Source organism: Caretta caretta, chromosome 10 (assembly GCF_965140235.1).
Source record: "Caretta caretta isolate rCarCar2 chromosome 10, rCarCar1.hap1, whole genome shotgun sequence".
In the NCBI taxonomy this organism is placed as follows: domain Eukaryota; kingdom Metazoa; phylum Chordata; order Testudines; family Cheloniidae; genus Caretta; species Caretta caretta.
The window spans coordinates 50,812,889-50,835,032 of NC_134215.1; the positions used below are offsets into that span (position 1 = coordinate 50,812,889).

Below are 22,144 nucleotides of genomic sequence, written 5' to 3' on the forward strand. Positions count from 1 at the left end.
TGAAATCTAAATAAAATATGAAAAAAACCTCTCCTTTAAATAGCCTTACTTCCAAAATATTCCAGCAGCCTTTATAACTCAGAAAAGGGGAATTGGTATACAGCACCATGAATCTGAAGCTCAACAGGAAAGTGTATAAGGAGCAGAGGCAAATGGTGACTCAAGAGAGGTTGGACTGCAAGCTCACTCTATGGGAAGGAGAGAGAGCAGCGCTAAAATGGGGAAGAAACAGCAAAGAAGAATCAATCCAAATTGACCATCCTGTTTTATTGGATGAAATTATTTTTGGGCATGGATTATGGTATTTTACAATGCAATTCTCAGAAAATAGCTGAGAAAGTACATAAACATGTCTTAGGGACTGGAGATTTGGGGGCCCGATTCTCCTACTACAGAATAGGACTTACCACCTACTGACTTCATTAGCTGTTACTCATACCCTGCTGCAGGAGAACTGCATTTTTTGTTCTGGAGCAATCTCAGCTTCATCTGGCAATATCATATGCAGTCACTTGAGCACCAGTAAGCAACACCACTGAAACAAATCACTAAGGGGCATCAGTGTTTCCACAGGAGAAGCTCTAAACTGTTGTTTCTATGTGAGCTTAACAGAATACAGAAGAACTTCAGAGTTACGAACACCAGAGTTATGAACTGACCATTCAACCACACACCTCATTTGGAACCAGAAGTACACAATCAGGCAGCAGCAGAGACAAAAAAAAAAAAGCAAGTACGGTACAGTACTGCATTAAAAACGTAAATGACTAAAAAATAAAGGGAAAGCAGCATTTTTCTTTTGCATAGAAGAGTTTCAAAGCTGTATTAAGGCAATGTTCAGCTGTAAACTTTTGAAAGAGCCACCATAATGTTTTGTTCAGCATTACAAACATTTCAGAGCTACGAACAACTGCCATTCCTGAGGTGTTCGTAATTCTGTGGCTTTACTGTAAAAGTTTAAACCTAGTAGATAATTCACAGATGAAGACACCATTAGTTTTACCAGACATTGTTTCTGTATCATAAACCAATTACCCTACTTCATGCAACCTACTAAATAATGTACTTTCAAAAAACCACTGAGAGTGGTGTACAGTAGTTGGGTGAAGGCAGCTATATTCAATATGAATTGCAATGTTCTCCTTTTTCTGAGTGTGGTAGTACCTCAGGTTTCCCAACAGGAGATGTTGTGGCCATGTCCTTGTGACAATTTGTGGACTGTGGGAATAGCTGAAAGGGTCAGGCCTGCTTATACCACCTGGAGAGAATGCATACGTACAGTAAGACAGGCAGGCCTCCTTGTACTCCAGGATTCTGCAGCTGCAGGGTTTTCACAGAACTGTGCTCTACAATCCAAGGTTTCATATAAAAAATGTTATTCTAGCCCTTTTGGTTGTGAAAAAACCTTACAAGTGTAACCAGATGCCTGATGTTTGCCTAGCTCTGCTGACAACCCAAACCAAAAGCTGTGGAGTGTCAACACCCCCAATCATCTCAACAGGGGCTAATGCTGAAACCTAACAATGACAGTATAAATGTCAATATTAACTATCAAATTCTTTCAATCATTTTAACAAAACCATTCAGTGTATCCCACAATCCCAAACCTCTTTCCCTGCTTTTCTGGGTCCCAAAAACCCTAAATGTCCCCTGTCCATGAGCCAAAACCTTCAGTTTCTCCCCTTACATTCTCTCTAATGCAGTGAATGTTTTCAGTAAAAATTCTGCAAGTACAATGGAGATCCAGGGACAGACTCAGGGCTTAATTTGTTCCAGGGCTTGGCAGCTTATAGCCCCGGCTCCTCTAGGCTTGCTGCATCAGTTATGAATGTAAAAAAAAAATTGCTTGAGCCCCGGCACCTCTTTCATTACAAATTAAGTACTGGACAGACTCCATCTGTTTTGCACCACTCTGGCAGTGTAAAGGAGACAGAGAGCTATACCCTAATAGGGCAGCAGAGAAGGAGAACCCCCAACAAAGCCTGACCAGACCCAGGGATCTGGCCTTGACAGCTTAAGAACAGAATAAAATCAAATTAATTTAGTATAAAAAACAACACAAGCCGCCTCAGACTCTCCAGTCTGCCCCTCTAGAGCGGCACAGAAACTACGGAGCCTTTCCTGCCGAATTCAGCTCCAGCCTCCCCCAGCGTACACCGGTACACACAGCATGAAACTTGAGAACAGCGATATAGGCACCATAGCAAATATGTTCCCCATCTGATCCCATAGCCCCTGCACAGCCTGTCTATTCTGCCGTCCTGCCCCTGCACTCTACAGCCAGTCTCTACAGAGTCTATGTGCTCTATCCCATTGGCCCTAAAGCCCATGCCGGTGCTAGCCCATCAGGGGCCCTAAGTAGGAATATTTTTGCCTTCTCTCCCCTCCCCAACACATACTAATAATTAAGGGCAGGGGGAGGGGCCTTAAGCCGCTCAGGGCCCTAAGCAATTGCTTAGTCTGTTTATGCCTAGCACCACCAGGTCTGCCTACGCCTGTCTCTGCTCACACACAAGACACCACTCCTCACCTCTCTGCCTTCACATCAAACTGCTTCCTCCTTTCCCTCATGCTGCTGGGTGCCAACACAGGGGTGGGTCACTGAGAGCGCAGGAGAGTCTCTTTGCTCTCAGTTCTGGCACCACCACAGCCCTCACTCCCAGTTAGCAGTTGCAGGGAAAGGTCTGCTCAGTCCCCCTAAGGCAGGAGTGGCCAACCTGAGCCTGAGAAGGAGCCAGAATTTACCAATGTACGTTGCCAAAGAGCCACAGTATTACATCAGCAGCCCCCCCATCAGCTCTTCACCCCTGCTCCTAGTCCCACTGATCAGTGCCTCCTCCTCCCTCCCCACACCTCTGGATCAGCTGTTTCGTGGCGTGCAGGAAGCTCTGGGAGGGAGGGGGAAGGAGCAAGGGCATGGCAGGCTCAGGGGAAGGGGTGGAGCGGGGACAGGGCCTGTGGCAGAGCCAGGGGTTAAGCAGTGAGCATCCCCCAGCACATTAGAAAGTTGGCGTCTGTAGCTCCAGCCCTGGAGTCGGTGCCTCCGACAAGGAGCCGCATATTAACTTCTGAAGAGACGCATGTTGCTCCGGAGCCACAGGTTGGCCACCCCTGCCCTAAGGGCTGAGCTGGAGCAAGCTCAGGGCAGATAGAATCTTCAGCAAACTTAAAAGCCAAACTAACAGTCACTACTGAGCATGTGCAAACTGCAATTTCACAGAGGTTTATAATTTGGCCGGATTTTGGTGGATTTTCACAGGGATGGTACAAAAGACATTCTCGATTAAACAGCTGTAAGAATTTGTTTATCATGGATAAAATAATGTACTTTTCCCTAATCTTCTTATCAGAAATGGCTGACTCATTTTTGCTGAAACTTTCACAAGTAATTCAGCTTGTGACAAGACCCAGCACAGAAAATTTCAGCCCAAACATTTAAAGTCTAGCAAAGTTTTAAACAGGGTGCTATAAAAGAACGTTAGGCAATGCTCCTAGCTATTTCCATTAGAGCTGGTCAGAAAATATTTCCTTCCCCTCTCCCTCACTCTCCCATGGAAAGTGTCAATAAAAAAATTTAATTTTAATTTATAATGGAAAATGTTGACATTTCATCAAAAATCAAAATATTTCCACTGACAATTGAAATAATCTGATTTAAACTACAGTGCCTCATGCTCCCATTCTTCTCTATAGGTTGGGCTCGGTTTTTCTGGGGGTTGTTTTTTCAATGAAATACAGAAATTTTACACGGAAAGCAGACACCTCTCACAAAAATTTGTTTTGTCAAAAATTCTGTCAAAAAACAATTTCAATAGAAAAATTTTCAGCCAGTCCGTGCTCCCATCCTAGCGGGAAAAGTCTCTGCCCAGGAGACTTGGAAAGTGTTCCCTTTTCTTTTCAGAGCTACTTCTGCCTGGACTGACCAGGGCTGGTCCAAGAGCCCCTATTAGGGAATCCAATGTAACATTTTTATGAGATACTGCACACACATGACACAGCTCCTGATCAATCTGTTTGGGACTGTGGTGGCAAAAGGCAAACAAGCAAAATGAGCAAGAGCAGTGGACAACAGCTGAATGTTGGCTTGTTGCAAAGGTAGCACCAATATCATGGTGTGGGGCAGGAGAAGAATCCCGTTTCCCCTGACTCATAATCTGAGCTGGATAGGGCTTGGTTTCCAGAAGCATTTTTATAAAACACTTTGTTATGAAGAGTAAATGCCATGCAGTTCTGTGTAACTGCGGGTTCTGTGTTACTGCAGATATTTGTGGTTGGAGGAGCTTTTCCCCTGTCTGCCCAAACCCTTCTTCTACATAGTCCTGCAGTTGTCATAATCACATTTTTATATCACATCACTGTCTGTTACCATGAAAATAACCTTATTACTGATCTAGCTGATTTCATCATGAGCTCCAGCAGCTGGATGAGAAAGAAGATCTTGCTTTGGAATATAAATATCACTGGACATTTGCAACAGCAACAAGCCAAATTAAGGGAAAACACCTGAAGTTTAGTATGGTTTGTAGTTGCTATTAGACAAACACCCCTTGAGCTTCGGGGAATCTGGATTCCGATCTGAGTTTTAGCTCATGTCTAGCTGCTATAATTTATTTGTTTGTAGTGCAAAAGCTGCTCGTTAATTAAAATGAAGAGGAAGGTGGGTGGGGAGAAAAGCCCAGTCAGAAAATCCTAGAAAGGCTGAGAAACAAACACATCCACAAAGAGTTAAGCTGCAGGACCAAAAAGACTGAGATCCTACTGAAAAATCAAAGGGACATACAGCCCATTTCCTCCAGCCTAATAGAATTATACAAATTATCAGAAGAGCATGTGTCTGGGATGGATTGAATGATGCTCCGAGACAGATAAGCAGAGTAAATAAACTCCATGCTGAGAGCATAGAAAAAGGATTCCTTGACATTTGGCAGCGAACCAGCAAGATGGCAACTTGGGTGTATGCCTATGCTGCAATAAAAGACCCACAGCACAGCTGAGGCTGGCCCGGTGAGCTGATTCGAGCTCACAAGGCTTGGGCTGTAGGACTAAAAATGGCAGTGTAGACATTTGGGCTTGGGCTGGACTCCAGAACCCTGTGACGGGGGGAAGATCTCAGAGCCTGGGCCCAAGGATATACACTGCTATTTTTAGCCCCATAACTTAAGCCCCATGAGCCCAAGTCAACCGACCTGGGCTCTGAGACGTGGTGCTGTGGGTTTTTTATTGCAATATAGACACACCCCCTCAAATAAAATCTTGGTGGCTTACATCAGCATACATCACCATTTCCGTGTTTTCAGTCCCCACTTCTTTAGGCAGCCTAATTGTCTTACAACATAGGGTGACTTGGCCAGAGTCATACAGGAAGTCAGTGGTACAGCAGGGAATTGAATTACAGTCTCCTGAGTCCCAGGCTAGGCCCTACCCACTGATCCATCTTGCCTCTACAAAGAGCCTTTTCTCAAATCCACATAGAAGGAAAAGCCAGTTGCAAGAATCCCCCAAAACACTTAACTCAGATATTTATGGGCATTTCTATTCCAAATTAGTTGGCTGTAAATCAGTGTGGTACTTTGCAGGGCACTTAGAATTCTCAGTACCTTAAAAGTGATCTGGAAAGGGAGTTCTTAAATTGGCCATGTACCCTTTTTTTGTTTCATTATAACGTACGTAAGATGGCTTAGAAGGATTTTTTTTTTCTCTGATCGGTTTTTACTTTAGGGACATATCAGGCATGTAAAGAGACCTTCCCTGTCTTTGTTGGAGAACCCTTGGGAGGTCTCAGAGATGTTTATTTGTAAACTTCATTGGTAGGAATTGAGATTCATTCCAGGGTGAATTGTCACAACCCACCAAAGAGAACATCATGGTGCTCCGGGGAGGTGTGGCATCTCTTTGAGAAGAGTCTTCACTGCCCCACAAGTCTACAGTCCCTAACATGTTTTAGGCTTTTCTTTAGGTGCATAAGGCATCTCAGACACTGGCCTTATATTTCTGGGTTATTTTAAGAATTCCTTCTACACAGCTTTAGCTGCAATCAATTTTTCAATTTATCCTAGAAATATGATCTTACACAGGCCCATTGGGTCAAATACATGCCTGGAATAATTTTACTGGGCCAAATGCTGTTCTTAGATATGTGTGTAAATATGGAATAAAGCCACTGACTTCAATCAATTTATCTGAGCATAAGCTTTCATGAGCTACAGCTCACTTCATCGGATGCATCCAATGAAGTGAGCTGTAACTCACAAAAGCTTATGCTCAAATAAATTGGTTAATCTCTAAGGTATCACAAGTACTCCTTTTCTTTTTGCGAATACAGACTAACACAGCTGTTACTCTGAAAACTGACTTCAATGTAACTGAGATCAGAATCTGGACTACTCAAAACTGCCATGCTCAAGAGGAAAAAATCCTGAGTAGCTCACCACACCCAAAAAATTCATGAGATTGGCCCCCCAAAATCATGTGTTTTGTTTTGTTTTTTTTAAGGATTATACTGTGTTTTTTGGTCAGTCTTGATTTTTTAACTCTCCTTTCCCATCCTCTGTATCTCTGAGTGACAGTTCATGCCCCCTATTCTACCATATGTATTGAGTAAGAGGATTTTGGCCCCTGCTACAGAAGCTCTTGCTGCCACATCTCCTGTCCCCTGCCCAGCAATTAATGCTGCCCCAAACTTCCAAATCAATACTGTGCAAAGCAACCCTGCATCAGTTCAGTGCCCACCAAGCCTCACCTCCGCTCCTCCTGGGGTTCTTCACCCCCACACCAAGTGTAAGGGGGCTGCAACAGGGCCCCATCTCTCACTTCCAGGCTAAGCGGGGCAGCCAAGAGGCTCTTCATCACCACCCCTTTATCCATTCTGCCTCTTTCCAAGCTAGGTGTTGCTCAGCCAAATTTAAGGAACCAGCCTGAGAAAGTCATGCTGGGGGAAAAGCTATGGTAAGAGCCCAGCCCCGCACGGAGGCGAACTGATAGTGACGAGGAAGGCACTCCATTGGTATGCTCCCCTTAGGGTGACCAGACAGCAAATGTGAAAAATCAGGACAGGAGGTGGGGGGTAATAGGAGCCTATATAAGACAAAGACCCCAAAATGGGGACTGTCCCTATAAAATTGGGACATCGGGTCACCCTTGTTCCCCTCTCTGCCTGGAGAGAGAGTTCTTTGCTGGAGCAAGATCCTAGGCCTGAGAATTATTCCTGAAATTAAAAAGATAAGCTCTCAACAAACAAGCCCTTAAACATCATCCACCCCCAGCTGCTTTCCACCTCCCTATGACTAGAGGGGTGTTAATGGACCTCTTCACCTTGAATGGTGAAGGTGACACCTTGACATATGGGGGAACTACTTACACGAAACAATCTGTTCCACCTTGTATTTAGTTGTCACTTTCTGAGTTAGTTTCCCAGGCCTGAGGAAGAGCTCTGAGTAAGCTTGAAAGCTTGTTTTTCTCATGAAAAGAAGTTGGTCCAATAAAAGACATTACCTCACCCACCTTTTCTCTCTAATATCCTGGGACCAACACAGCTACTGCATACAAAGAAAAACCCTGGCAATTGAAAAAAAAAAAATCAGTACATTTGATGCCTCATAGGAATTTGAAACAGTCTCCTGTTAAATTCCAAGGAGAGGCGCAAGTGAGCTTTTAAGCCACTATCCAGCCATTGCTAGAGATGGGCCTCAGCCAGAACATCAAACCCAACCCCTCTCCCTCAATGTTGGGTTTCGGAGGAATCAGTCTGGAGTCGCTGCATCCTCCCCTTCCCTTTTGAATTTGGTACCAACATTTAATTTTCCTGACCCAAGATGGCAGGATTCTAGCAAGCACAGCTGTTCTCTGGAGATTTCAGTGCTGTTGGACCCAAACTAGTTTAACCTCAAACCTGAGCTCTTGGCCTAACTGTGGTCACTGTACCTTATGTCAATCTCTGGGCCCCAATCCTGCAAACACTTAAGCATGTGCTTAACTTTCCTACTGTGGGTAGTCCCATTGATTTCAAAGTAGGGGAGCAAGTCTACTACTGCCCTCACAGAGCACCCCCATCAGGAAGCTGAAAGTGAAGCTAAAGTAGATGAAATGCAACATCAGGATGAAGTAGTAAATACTTTCACACGTGCCTACAGGATTGGGGCTCTCCTCACTACAAAGCCTCAAACAGGTACACATTTTTATCTGTGTCAGTTAATTAACTGTGCACCTGAAGAAGAGCTCTGTGTAAGCTTGAAAGCTTGTCTCCCTCACCCACAGAAGTTGGTTCAATAAAAGATATTACTTCACCCACCTTCTGGCGGTTTTGGTCTCTTGGGCTCAGTTTACTGATAATTTGAGTGTCTCTAATGTCAATATCCATTTCAGCACAGTTCAGTTATAAGATTTTTATTAATTAAACCTGTTCTAATGGCTTGGCACAAAGTTCCTATAAAGATTCATATCCTGTAAAGGAGCTGATTGGAAAAACTCTTAGCATTATCCAATTACTGGGCTCATTTATGCATCCACTAATGGCCTCTTGCCTACCCTTGTTGCCCGATGAATCGATGATTGCTTCTTGCCTACAGTAACTACATCTATTTGGTCTACGATTTATTTTGTGTTTCCAGTGCTCTCTGTTTATGACAATATGAACAGCTGAAAAGGGGGGCAGCACATCGTTGCTAATGGGATCTCCATGGTGCAGAACTGTTCTTCAGGGTCCTGCAGTCTGCCTTATACAAGGATTTTATACATTGGAAGATTGGAGCTGTCTGTATTTCCCATGCCTGTGCAATCCTAGCAGCTGAGCTTGTCGCCAGCAGTCTCTGTTGATGACAGTAATTCATAACGCCATGGGGAGCACATTCGCTCTATTTCTAGCTGCTGCTGCTGTTTTCTTTTTCTTTAAAGGTGAGTGGTCCTTGAATTTTTTTTTTAAAGGAGGGGGTTGAAAGAGGATGGGTTATGGCTTTGTACAATTGTTTTTAATTGGTCTGGACTTAGGTTCAGCACTAATAAGTGGCATGCTGCAGGATTCGTATGAATCCCAGCTTCTTTTGTTAAACAATTTTAAAATCTCACCTTATGAACTCGTAACAAATAGCAGCCCTGATTGGGCATGCCAAATGGGTCCCATGATCCCACAAAGCCATTTAAACTTTAAATTAAAAACTTCAATGTGGTTTTAAGGTTTAGCTCGCTGTGGATACGTGCTCTAAAGTGCTGGGGCATCAGCAGAAATAGGTGATGCCAAACAGCTGCTTGAGATAGCCTTAGAGGTGGCTCTGAACAGTGCACCTTATCTCTGCAGAACAAAGATCTCCTTCTTGCTATTACTGGTGCTCTGAGATGACAGCAACTTTAACCAGAATGTTGAAACACTGGTTTATATATACGTAGTTATTGTCTACAATGTGATGGATGCTGGATGTGTGGTAAACACAGAGATTTAATTCACATGTTATGGAAATGTAAGTTGGTCAACAGCATTTGGGAAGGAGCTGGCAAAAGGCTGAATATGAATCTTAAAACCCACCTACATAAAGGACTCAGGCATATTTAATCCAGGGGACTCCTGACTTGCTAATAATTATAGGTGAGATATCACTAAATGATTAAAGCAAGTCTACTGGCTAAAAAGTTAATTTTCCAGAAATAGGAAAGTATAAAGCTATCTATTTTAATCTGGTGTGTTGGTTTGAGTGACTTTACTACCCTTGAAAAAAATAGCCTTCAAAATGAGTAGAGAGTGGGGATTTTTAACTGTATGTGGTCTGACATTGTGCCAGTCTCAGACTGGATGTCAGCAGAACTTCCAGAATAGGTCGGAAGGTAGATATTTTGTTTGTGAAACTTTATAGATCAGTTATTGTGCAGATGAGTACTTCTGCTGCCCTTCTGTTTGCTGGAAAATACTAACCTAGTATGACTGGGGAAAAAAACCTCTCAAACATATCCTAGCAACTGCATGTAAATCTATATGCAGTCATGCTGTCATATTTTAAAAGATCAACAGACTCTGTGTAGCTATTCCAGATTTACACAAGTGTTTCTGAAAGCAGAATTTAGCCCTTACTGTTAGTTTGTCTCACCAGCCATGTTGAAATATAAAATTATCCATAAATGGAGAAGAGATCTAATTTTTTTTAATGAAAGGATTTGGGCATATCACATCCAAGTACCAGTAGAGAGTCTCTTTAGGACAAGGCCACTAAATTCCAGGCAGGATCTGCCTCCCACAGTGTTTATCTGTTGCCTATGAGAATGGAAGCATAGTTTAGGGGACAGAAGATTCCCAGTTGTGCTTTGAGACCTTCAGTTTATAGCCATAAGATACCACAGATAGCAAAACCAGCATCAGAAAGGGACAATTGCAAATAGAATGTACTACCTATTACCAGCAGGACAGTGGGGTGGGAGGAGGTATTGTTTCATGGTCTCTGTGTGTATATAATGTCTTCTGCAGTTTCCACGGTATGCATCCGATGAAGTGAGCTGTAGCTCACGAAAGCTCATGCTCAAATAAATTGGTTAGTCTCTAAGGTGCCACAAGTACTCCTTTTCTTTTTGCGAAGACAGACTAACATGGCTGTTACTCTGATACCTTTGAAATAGTGAATCAATTTTTAATCCTTGTTTCCTTATTTATAATGAGCAAGCTGTTAGCATCATTGCAACCATCCTATAATGAGCCTCAGTCTCCTGGGACAGTAAAATTTCCCAGGAGCTGGTCATATTAGAAAGTGTAGTTTTAGCTCCTCATGGGCTTAAGTTTGTAAGAAACATTTTTTTCTCTGACCTTGCTCAACCCCAGCTCCTTTTTGTAGTGGTGAGGGACAAGGTGAGCCAGGGAAAAGGGCTTTTTCAGCTCCAGTTTCTATGATTTTATTAAATTATCCTTTAAACTCCACTTGCAGAGACATATGAAAATCTCCATCTACCATTACATTTTATTCTTCTATTTTCATCTTAAATGAATGCCAAATTAACATCATGCAGATTTAATGTCTGGTTATTTAATTTTCAAAGGAAATAGCATTTGGCCACAAGAAGCTTCGTGGGTTGTTTCAAAACCAGAAGCCAACATAATCTCTTTTCAGGTTGCAGTTGTTCAGAAGCGGAGCACAGACTGTTTGCAGCCTTGTTTGCTAACTACAGTCAGTTTATCAGACCAGTGGAGAATGTGTCAGACCCTGCCATCATTCAGTTTGAGGTATCCATGTCACAGCTGGTGAAGGTGGTGAGTACAGGCTTCTTTCAGAACCTAGTAAGTATTACATTATTAGCCCAAAGAAAGGCCCACTCCTTTTTCAACATGGCTGTGTTTTTCAGGATGAAGTGAACCAGATAATGGAGACCAAGTTGTGGCTGAAACATGTGAGTAAATATAATCCCAGCACTGATAATATCAGCTCAGTTAATTTTTCTTTTAATGTCAATATGTAAGGTTTCTTGCTGTGTCCTCCACCCGCAATTTGCAAAGCAAAATGTTATATTGACCATCCTTTGCGTAATGCTCATTAATATCAACATTTAGCTAACTACTATAAAAGTGACATTGCACGTTACATTTATATACTACTTTTCATCCAGACATTTCAAAGCACTGGAGCTAGGTGGGAAAGCATTATTATTGCAATATTATAGTTGGGTGAACTGAACAAAAAGGTTAAATGATTTTGCCAAAAAACAGAATCCAGATCTGCTGCCTCCATGCTGTCACCATTCAACTACACTGGGTTCTTCCCTGTAACCATTAGGTCCCATGCTAGGAGTTCCAAGGTCTAACCATTAGGTTATCCTGAATCCCCATTTTTCCATTCAATCTCTTTAATGAAAAATGTAAACTGCTAACATTAAAGATTTGTAAATAGGAATATTTAGGTCAAAAGCAAGGAATACCAGCTAAATCTTATGCTCAAATACATCTGTTAGTCGATAAGGTACCACAGGACTCTGCCGCTTTTACAGCTAGATAAACTGACCTAGGAATATTTTGGGAGGAACAGAGGAGGAAAATGGTAAACATTTTGCTAAATACAAACTGTTTCTACTACGTAAAGTGTGACTATTGTGTAAAGTAAATAAAACGTCCTTTCAGTCATGAAAAACAGTACAACAGAAAAATGCCTCAGCATAAGTAAACAAAAACTTAAATAAGCCAATGCTCAAAGATGCTGGGACATTCTTCCTAGCCAGCATTTGTATAGATTTGACTCGCATTTAAGAAAAGGAAAGATCACAGCATCAGAGGTGCTGGCCTGGTAGGGTACTATGCTGCTTTGGTGCAGAGATTTGGGTTGGCCACACTTACCTTAATCCATTGCTGACACCTAGTGGCTGGCTATTTATTTGCATTGAATGATTATGCAGCCTCCTGTGATAAAACCCACTGGAGCAGCGCAGGAGGCCTAGGAAACTCTGTGAAGCTCATCTTGTGGAGCGTAATTACACCGGCTACAGCCAGTCACAGTGCAGACACTGTGCAAGTTTCCCCCTGCATGTCTGCTAGTGCACTTTAGTTCTGTGAGGCCTCTGCAAGCCTAGCTTGGAATTCTTCTCACTATAATCTTTGTTGAACTGGACTACAGGTTATTGTTATGGGTAGAGTCGGATTAATGCAGGGGCTTTAGGGGCCACAGCCCAGGGCCTCGGGCTAATGGGGACCCCACAGGCCGGATGCGGCCCGCTGCTGCTTTTAATCTGGCTCACAGCAAGTCTCTGAGCCACAGGCTGGACGCTGGTCCCCGAGCCTTGGCACCCCCGCCCAGGGCTAGAGCCGCGAGCGCTGGCTGGCCGATGTGCCCCTGTGGCCCCTAGGTGAGGGGAGTTCAGGGAACCTCTGCGCGCTGCCCCCAGCACCAGCTCCACAGCTCCCATTGGCCAGGTACTGTGGCCAATGGGAGCTGGGGGGCAGTGCCTGCGGTGCCTGTTGGCACAGGCAGTGTGCACCACACAGAGCGGCCTGGCTCCTCTGCCTTGGGAGTGGATGTGCCGGCCACCTCGGGGAGCGGAGCAGCACGGAGCCAGGGCAGGCAAGGGATCCTGCCTTAGCCCTGCTGCACCACCAACCAGGAGCCTGCATCCCCTCCTGCACCCCAACCCCCTACCCCAGCCTGGAGCCCCCTCCTGCACCCAACCTCCCTCCCAGACCCTGCACCTCCACCTGCACCCCAACCCCCTGTCCCAGCCCTGAGCCCCCTCCTGCACCCAAACTCCCACCTGGAGCCTATACCCCGAACCTCCTGCTGCACCCCACCCCCCGTCCCATCCCTGGCCCCACCCCAGAGCCCACTCCCCCAGCTGGAGCTGCATCCCCTCCTGTATCCCAATCCGCCGCCCCCACCCTGAGCCCACTTCCCCACTCCAAACCCCCAGGGGCCCAACAAAACCTAATAGCCCCTGGCCCACAGGAGAGTTAATCCAGCCCTGGTTATGGGCTGTGAACAAAATGCCTGTTGGAGACCAATATGGAACCAAACCCAAGGCCAGGTTGTGCTTGGCCTTTGGACAGGGGCAGAGGGAAATGAGGAAAGAAAGGATCCTTCCCCACCCCCTTTCTTGTATCTCCCATGAGAGTCCAGGCACACTTACAGTTCCTGGGCTTTGAAGATATTTACTTCAATGGGAGTTAGAGTCAAATCCTGCCTGAGCACCTGCATGACCTGCACAAGGTCACACAGCAAGTCAGTGGCAGAATTAGGAATAGAATTCCCAGTACAATATTATTATGCAAGGTTAAAAGCACTACAACCACCTAATATAGGAGACTGCTAAGAATAATCTCTGCCAGTCCTAAGGGATTTTTAGTGCCCTGAATTGTAGAATACTGTCTCCCAGGGAATAGCAGTACTGTAGAACATGTGCTGATTAAGGTGTTAACTACTGTTGGTCATACTGTTCAGAAATATGTCAGGCACACGATGAATCAATTAAATCGGTCATTAACTACAGTATTAACCTTTCCAAACTGAAAGCACAGACCCATTAACGATATCCTTTATCCAGAAGGATCCCAAACATACTAACTCTATAGACCTATCTATACCCAAGAATTACCTCACCCACAACTGAAATGCAGCCACCCCTGGAATGGAACATGGTAATAGCTTAACACCATACAGCAACACCACAGTACAGGACAAAAAACACAGAATATCTGACCCAGTTGGAACTACATGGAACTTTATGTAGAGACAATGTACGTACCTATCCGGGGCCTTGTCCTGGACAATAGCATTAACACCCTGACTCTGAAAAAGAACCATGGCATTTTAATGACCAAATTGACCAAGATTTTAGTTTTTGAGTCTCACCAAAACAATGATATCTGCCACACTCCTTAAAATATGCTGGATTCTTTGTTCAATACTGACTCGTTTTGTAGTATGCAGTGTTGCAGTAGCTGTGTTGCTCCTAGAATATTGGAGACACAAGGTAGGAGAGGTCATATCTTTTATTGGACCACTTCTGTTGGTGAGAGACAAGCTTTTGAACTTACACAGAGCTCTTCTTCAGCTCTGGGAAACTTACTCAGACTATATCTACAGTATCACTTTTGTTGGTAAAACTTATGTCACTCGGGTGTGAAAAAACACTCCCCTGACTGACATATGTTTCACCGACAGAAGCACAGGTGTGGACAGCGTTATGTCGGTGAGAGAGCATTCCCCACCCACATAGCTACTGCCGCTTTTTGGGGGTGATTTAATTATGCCAACCGGAGAGCTCTCTCCTGCTGGCATAGAGCAGCTATATGGGAGACCTTATGGCGGCACACCACTGCAAGGTCTGTAATGTGGCTATGTCCACACTGCGCACCTTACAGTGGCACAGCTGTGCTGCTGCAAGGTATACAGGGTGGCCACTCTTTGTCAGCAGGCGAGAACTGTCCTGCCAGCAAAATAAAGTTGCCCCCAATGAGACGCTCTCCCACCGACAAAGCAGTGTCCACACCGGCGCTTTTGTCAGTTGGGGGGTGAGGGGAGGGAGTTTCACAGCCCTGATGACAAAAGTTTTACCAATGGAAGTGCAGTGTAGACATAGCCTTAGTTTCCCAGAGCTGAAGAAGAGCTCTGTGTAAACTTGAAAGCTTCTCTCTCCAAAACAGAAGTTGGTCCAATAAAAGATATTACTTCACCCACATTGTGACTCAGAGGGAACTGTGTCACCTATTGAATTATCATCACTTTTTCTGATAGTACTTTGGCATTCCTTTGATATCTCCTATTCAAGCATTAACCAAGCCCTACCCTCCTGTGCTGCCTTAGCTGGAGGGATCTGGCGTGGAGCTAGTTTACAATCTCAGAAATCTCTCTGGTTGCTCTAGAGATAGAGCAAGATTGCTTTACCTTATGAGTGGTGATCATAGCATGAAAATATCAGGAGCAATTACATTCTAATATAATTGGGGGCTGAGAGGAAGAGGAGGCAGCCTGGTCTAGTGTAAAGGGAACTGGGACTGGGCATTAGGAGACCTGAGATGTATTCCTAGCTCTGCAACTGATCTGCTGTGTGACTTTGGTCAAATCACTTTACCTAATTGAGACTGTTTCCCATGTCACCCTTGGTCCATCTTGTCTATATAAAATGTATGCTCTTTGGGGTAGGAGCTTTCTCTTGCATGTATACAGCACCTGGCACAATGGGTTCCCAATGTGTGTGCTAATGAATACAAATAAATAACATGGTCTTAAAAGGTGATACATCTAGTCATTAGAGATTCTGAAAAAACAAACACCAACTTTATAAAAGTGACATTACAGCACTTTGTTTTTATGGAAAGAAGGGGCAGTAGTCCACAATTTGAGATGGGTCTTTTTGTAATTCTAATGAAGTTTGGTTTCTTCTGTGATTAGATCTGGAACGATTACAAACTTAAGTGGAATCCAGAGGAATATGGAGGTGTTGAGTTTATTCGAGTTCCAGCTGATAGGATCTGGAAGCCAGACATTGTCTTATATAACAAGTAAGACTATGCCTTATCAAGTGCCTTTACTCTTAATTTGTTTTGGTTTTGTATCATGCATTTTAAAAAAAATTGAGCATTCCCATGACTATTACAAAAGACTTAAGATTTTGATCAAACCTGGGTAGCAATACACAGCGACTACGGTATATATTGCAAACTGTTACTTCTCTAGTAGAACTACCCCCCAATCACTGCTTCTGTTGAACATCAATACTTTTGGAGTCTGTTGAGCTAATAAGTATTAAAAATTGAAAACACACACATTTTAATAAGAGAAACAGACAGGAAACTTTAGACTCTGCATCCCTGTGCTCCTTCTACTCCCCACTCTTTCTATAATTGTTTTTGGAACTATATGCAAGGCTGGCAGTAAGAAGGAGCAGATAGTTCTGCCACACAACTTTCCTCTCATTTACAGATGAGAAACTCTTCAGTAATTCAGACCTTTCATTGAAACGGAGTATTAGATCCAGACATTTTTGCAGTTAAAATTGCTACCCATCTGACATCAACACAGCATTAAATATAACTATATAAAAGCCCCAGGGTTGGTACACACTTAGGACTTTTGCTTCCAACACGTCAATAGGAGACCAAATGTGTTACTGAGATGATACGTTGGCTATACACTATGTAAGGAAGCTGGCCTCAGTGAAACATGCTTGAAATACTCTCCAATACAGGAGTTCCCAAAGTGTGGTCTGTACAGCACATGCTGGTAGGTCCATGAAGAGCTGGCTGGTCATGTGGTGCTGGCTTCTTCTCTTCTACAGTTTTCTAATCACATAAATAGCTAAAAATGCTTTCCCAGTCTTACTTTTCCATGTAAACAACAGCTGAAATTGCCCCAGGGATGTTATGTGATTGTGAACAGGGTGGACAGATGGCCCTGCTCTGATCCATGCATCCACAGTGACAAGCTGCGGCAGGAGCCCTGAATTCCTGCTTTCTTAGAGGAGTGACACTGCAAGGTACTGTGGGGATGGAGAGGAAAGAGAGAGTGAACCAAGCACAGTAAGGAAGATCAGCTTGTCCATCACTTTGTTCTGACACAAAAGAGCTCAAGTTTGCTGCCTTGGGTATGGATCACATTTAGCCAGGTTACAGGAGTAGAAAATACTACCATCTTGATCTTCAGCAGTTGTAAGTCCATGTAGCTCCACTGATGACAATGGAACTACGCTTATTTACATCAGCCATGGATCTAGTACTACACATGCAATTTAGCACAGTTAACATTATTGCTGGAATGCTGAAGTGTGCATTTGCTCACTTACAGTGCATGAATCCAGAGTCACTGTATATACATAAACCTATGTTCTTAACCTTTTCTTATATGAAAGTGATTTGATTAGTTGAAATGCTTATCTATTTTTTCCCACCCTGGTTTATTTTTTACAGTGCAGTTGGGAACTTCCAAGTTGATGACAAGACAAAGGCCTTTTTGAAATACACAGGAGAAGTGACCTGGATACCTCCAGCTATTTTTAAAAGTTCATGTAAAATAGATGTGACCTACTTTCCATTTGACTATCAAAACTGCACCATGAAGTTTGGTTCCTGGTCTTATGATAAAGTTAAAATTGACTTAGTTTTAATTGGCTCTACAATGAACCTCCAAGACTACTGGGAGAGTGGAGAATGGGTTATTATTAAAGCTCCTGGATATAAACATGACATTAAGTACAACTGTTGTGAAGAGGTATATCCAGATATCACTTATTCTCTTTATATTAGGCGCCTGCCTTTATTTTATACTATCAACATGATTATCCCATGTCTGTTGATTTCTTTCTTAACTGTTTTGGTGTTCTACTTGCCTTCAGACTGTGGTGAGAAGGTGACACTATGCATATCAGTCCTTTTATCCTTAACTGTATTTCTCCTAGTGATCACAGAGACCATCCCCTCTACCTCTTTGGTGATCCCACTTATTGGAGAATACCTCCTCTTCACCATGATATTTGTAACTCTTTCCATTGTCATTACTGTGTTTGTACTTAATGTGCATTATAGAACACCCAAGACACACACAATGCCTGAGTGGGTGAAGACCATTTTCTTGAACTTACTTCCCAAGATCATGTTTATGACCAGGCCTGCCCGCGATAGAGAGAAGAATCAGAAGCCAAAGCCACTTTACAGTGCTGAGCTCTCAGACTTAAATTGCTTCAGCAGCTCTGAAACCAAATGCTGCAAAGATGGCTTCATATGTCAAGATATAACATGCAGCTGTTGTTGGTGTCAACGAATAAAGTTTTCTGACTTCAGTGGCAATCTTACAAGGAGTACAAGCTATGAATCGGTAGATGCTCCACTTTCGTTTTCAGTTTTGTCACCAGAAATGAGAGATGCAATTGAAAGTGTCAAATACATTGCAGAGAATATGAAAATGCAGAATGAAGCCAAAGAGGTAAGAACAACTTTCAGCATTAGTTACTGAGGTTACAGGCATTATTTACCATGAGTGTCGGAGTGTGGGTTTGTTTTTTTTTGTAGGAGTAAACATCCCAGCTGCCTTTCATAAAAACATTGCAGAACAATTCACAATTTCTTGATACAAATAACCCACATTGATTCATGGCTCCATACACCTGTAATGTAAACAATCAGTGGATTGAAATTCATATTGGGGAAACACAGTGTTGCACTGAACTCCTTTTACTGCCAATGCCAACCCATCTGCTAAAGTGGAATCTATTACATTAACTCTTTTGGAGGGAGTAACAAGCACAAGATTTGCAGTCAGAATGAGAGCTTGGGAAATCCTAGCACCGCAGTTAGCTCACTGTGTGCCCTTGGGCAAGTCACCACTGCCGTAAAATGAATATTTACTTACCTGTAGTGAGGCTTTCCCTGATAATAATTCTCATGCTGAACTGCTTCTGTGGATAAATACAGAACAGCGAAGTTCAGGGCTCTCAATTCGGCATTTTTCTTAAGTGCTAAATTCACACAATTTTTCTGTTTCAAAAGCTAGGAGAGCTTCTGATGGTTATCACTACTTCTCAGTCATACAGAGAGCAGATACAAGTAACTCATATGCAGCAACTCTATCATTATCTTTACCACCTGTAGGTCATGTTCAGCAAAGCACTCAAGCACCTGCTTAAATTAAGTTTGGGCCTAAGTATTTTGTTGAATCTGGGCCTTATTCAGGATTCATGTGTTCTATATGCTCTTTTGATCTCCCTCAGCTTTAAGAATTATGGTTCTTTTCTAGAAAAATCTATTTTCTACATCAAAAGTAAAATGCATTGTTCTTATTTTTCATAATAGCATTCAAGAATGAAGTACGCACATATGCTATGTTCATCTAGGAAAGTTGAAGTAAAGATTGAAATTTATTAAGCTTAGCTTTACTTAGGATACTTATTTAACATTTATTTCCAACATTAACTTAAGGTTATGCATTATTTCAAAGCCATTTATCATTTTATTTCTTGTTATCAACATAATCATTCAATGTAAAAACCACTCCTGCTGGAAAGCTTTTTTTCCAGTCTTGATACAGTATATGAAGGAGAAAAGTTTTTACATCATACATAAGCATCTTGCTTTCTAATACAGTATTAAAAACTGTAAGAAATGTCAAGAGAATCTTTTAAAGTCATTGACAGATTAATTAAGTTGCATCCGCCCATGCACTTACCACTTCAACAGGAATGGTGCGTTTCAATAGGACTTAGATATGTAGGTGCCCAAGTGACTTTTGAAAGAGCTCCCTCTATAAAGTCTCTTTCACCTTCAAATTTCTGTCCCCATGGAAGAGGGGCCATATGTCCCCTGTGTGTTTAGTGAAAGGGACAGTTCTATTATCTTAAAATAGTGTTACGAAGTTGGAATTAATTTAGAAAGATAGCTTCTTCAACTCATGCAAAGCAAGTTTCAGCCATAATGAATCAAACCATTTGGGGGCCGAAGAGATAGTAAGTTAATTCTGCACTGTTTTTGGCCTGAATGTTTTTGGATGAATGATGGATGAATTTCTGCTGCCTCAAAAGCCAGGTTCGAAGTTGTGGTCTTATGAAAGAGGAAACATTCTGTACATGGAGGAGCTCCCATGTACATTTTTGCCGAACACAGAAAGGAGTTCTGATATTACCAACCAATTTAATGATTAGTAAACTTTACCTTTATCAGAACATGCCTGCTTCCTGTCTTATTTGTCTGTGTTTATATTTTTCAGATTCAGGATGATTGGAAGTATGTTGCCATGGTAATTGATCGCATTTTTCTGTGGGTTTTTATTCTGGTATGTATTCTAGGAACAGCAGGATTGTTTTTACAACCATTGATGGCTGGAGATGAAATGTAGGAATTCAAAATACTCTGTTGTAAAAGAAAGTTGTTTGCTGACCAAACATTTTATGCTCTTTTTTGTTACTTTAGCTGCTTCTGTATATACTGCTTTATGAGTAGGATAAAAGATGTCTGTAGACTCATTAAGCTTCACCCAGCAAAGCTTCATTATAAATGTGAAAAGCTTTAACTGATTTTAAAATGTAATGACAGCCAATCTGAAGGTAATATTCTCCAGACAGATATTACAAGAGCTGGGGAAAAGGAAGGTAGTGTATAAAAATTCACAGAAGTGAATGTTAAAAAGTATTTATGATATAGACATGTCCAACAGAAATTGGAAATCACAGCATTTCCACAGGAATGTTTAGAGGACTGTCAAAAGGCTGAAGAATTTAGGTTACCTGACCTACTTCCAACACTCATGTCCAGTGCTATATCCTCCAGGATGCGACATGCTTCAGTACAATTCTTCTGGGAGCAAGATCACAACTAGTGCCATAAAGCCACTCCAGTATATAGCCATTTAGAAACTGTAGCTCTTGAATTGCTGTACTAATATGCAACTTGTTGGTATATGATGTACCCATTATTATGCCGGGTTTTGAGGGGAACAAGTAGCGGGTAAGTTACTTTAGAACAAGGGGAACTCATTTATAGCTGGATATTATGTTAAGGTAGCAAAGTGGCCATTGCATGATTCTGCTCACCTCCCATTTTGGAAACAGAACAAAATCGCTAGCAAAATGTCAAGTTATTCAGACCTAATAATATCATTACACGCGCGCGTGCACACACACAGCTCACATGAAGGAATTAAGATATTACAGGATAATTTTGTTTCACGTGCTATAGACAAGTACTTAAATAAAAGGTAGGTAGATATAAAATTTTCCTGTAAAGTGTAGTAGAACTGCTTCTCATACATACATCCCATATGTTTTTACCAGTAACCGTAGAGATACTTAAACAGGAGCATGAATATAAATATAGTACACTAAAAGGGTCGGGGAAGGCACTTGGTAAAAATGTGAATTGTTCTCTCTGTGCAAATTGGAAATTTCATGGAAATGTGGAAGTAGTTATATAAAATTTTTGAAAAAATAAACAGAATTATGTAGTTTCAAAACATATTTGTTATTCTGGTTGCATGACACTCTGTGTAGAGTAACATTAACTACTGTTTGGTGCACTCAGACCCCCAGTAATTCACAGAAGCACAGACCCAGGAGTAGGGGGATCTATTAGAAATTATTTGGTTTTAAAATGCTTAGAGCAGCAATTTGAGGATGAACTGTAGAGCCCAATAATTGTGGTGTGAGCGATTTTGTCTTTATGTAATACATAAAAATTATGGAAGTGACTGAAAGCTTTTCTCCATTTTACAAAAAATGTTACTTAAATCAGGATTGGGGCCCTGTTGTATTAGAACCTGACAATCAGCTCAACTGTAAATACAGCATAATTTTCATTTTTGTATTGAAGCAAGAGGGGAAATAAACATTAGCAGCAAGAAGGTTAGAACCAGGTATCCAGTCCATACTGTTGCTCTCATTTTCATACAACGTGACTACAGTAACTAAACAATGTGCGCACTGCAACTGTAAGCAGAAGCAATGAAGAAAACATGAATGTGAGAGGAGATCCAAAACATGTTCTGTGTCACCACTCACAGGCAATGGACTAGGGTGCTGAAGCACCTTAATACTAGGAAAGATAAAAGTTGAGTCATACCACAGGTCAAATCAGATACCTTATTAGACGTCTACTTTTGAAATGAACTGTAACAACAAAGTAAGACAAGTTAATGTCTGATTACATATAACTATATACACAAAGGAGATAAGTTAGAATCTTTTCAATCACATGTACCTGTAAATTGAAGGCTGGCAA

The 22,144-nt window shown here is 42.2% G+C and overlaps 1 protein-coding gene across 1 annotated transcript; it reads left to right on the forward strand.

Moving 5' to 3' along the window:
* The first annotated feature begins 8,551 nt into the window (after window positions 1-8,551).
* On the forward strand, window positions 8,552-21,382 carry CHRNA3 (cholinergic receptor nicotinic alpha 3 subunit). The gene is made up of 6 exons (XM_048867536.2): window positions 8,552-8,889; window positions 11,079-11,218; window positions 11,311-11,355; window positions 15,837-15,946; window positions 17,351-18,362; window positions 20,139-21,382. The coding sequence occupies exons 1-6, from the start codon at window positions 8,811-8,813 to the stop codon at window positions 20,265-20,267; spliced, it is 1,515 nt and encodes a 504-aa protein (XP_048723493.1). The 5' UTR covers window positions 8,552-8,810; the 3' UTR covers window positions 20,268-21,382.
* Window positions 21,383-22,144: the final 762 nt, after the last annotated feature.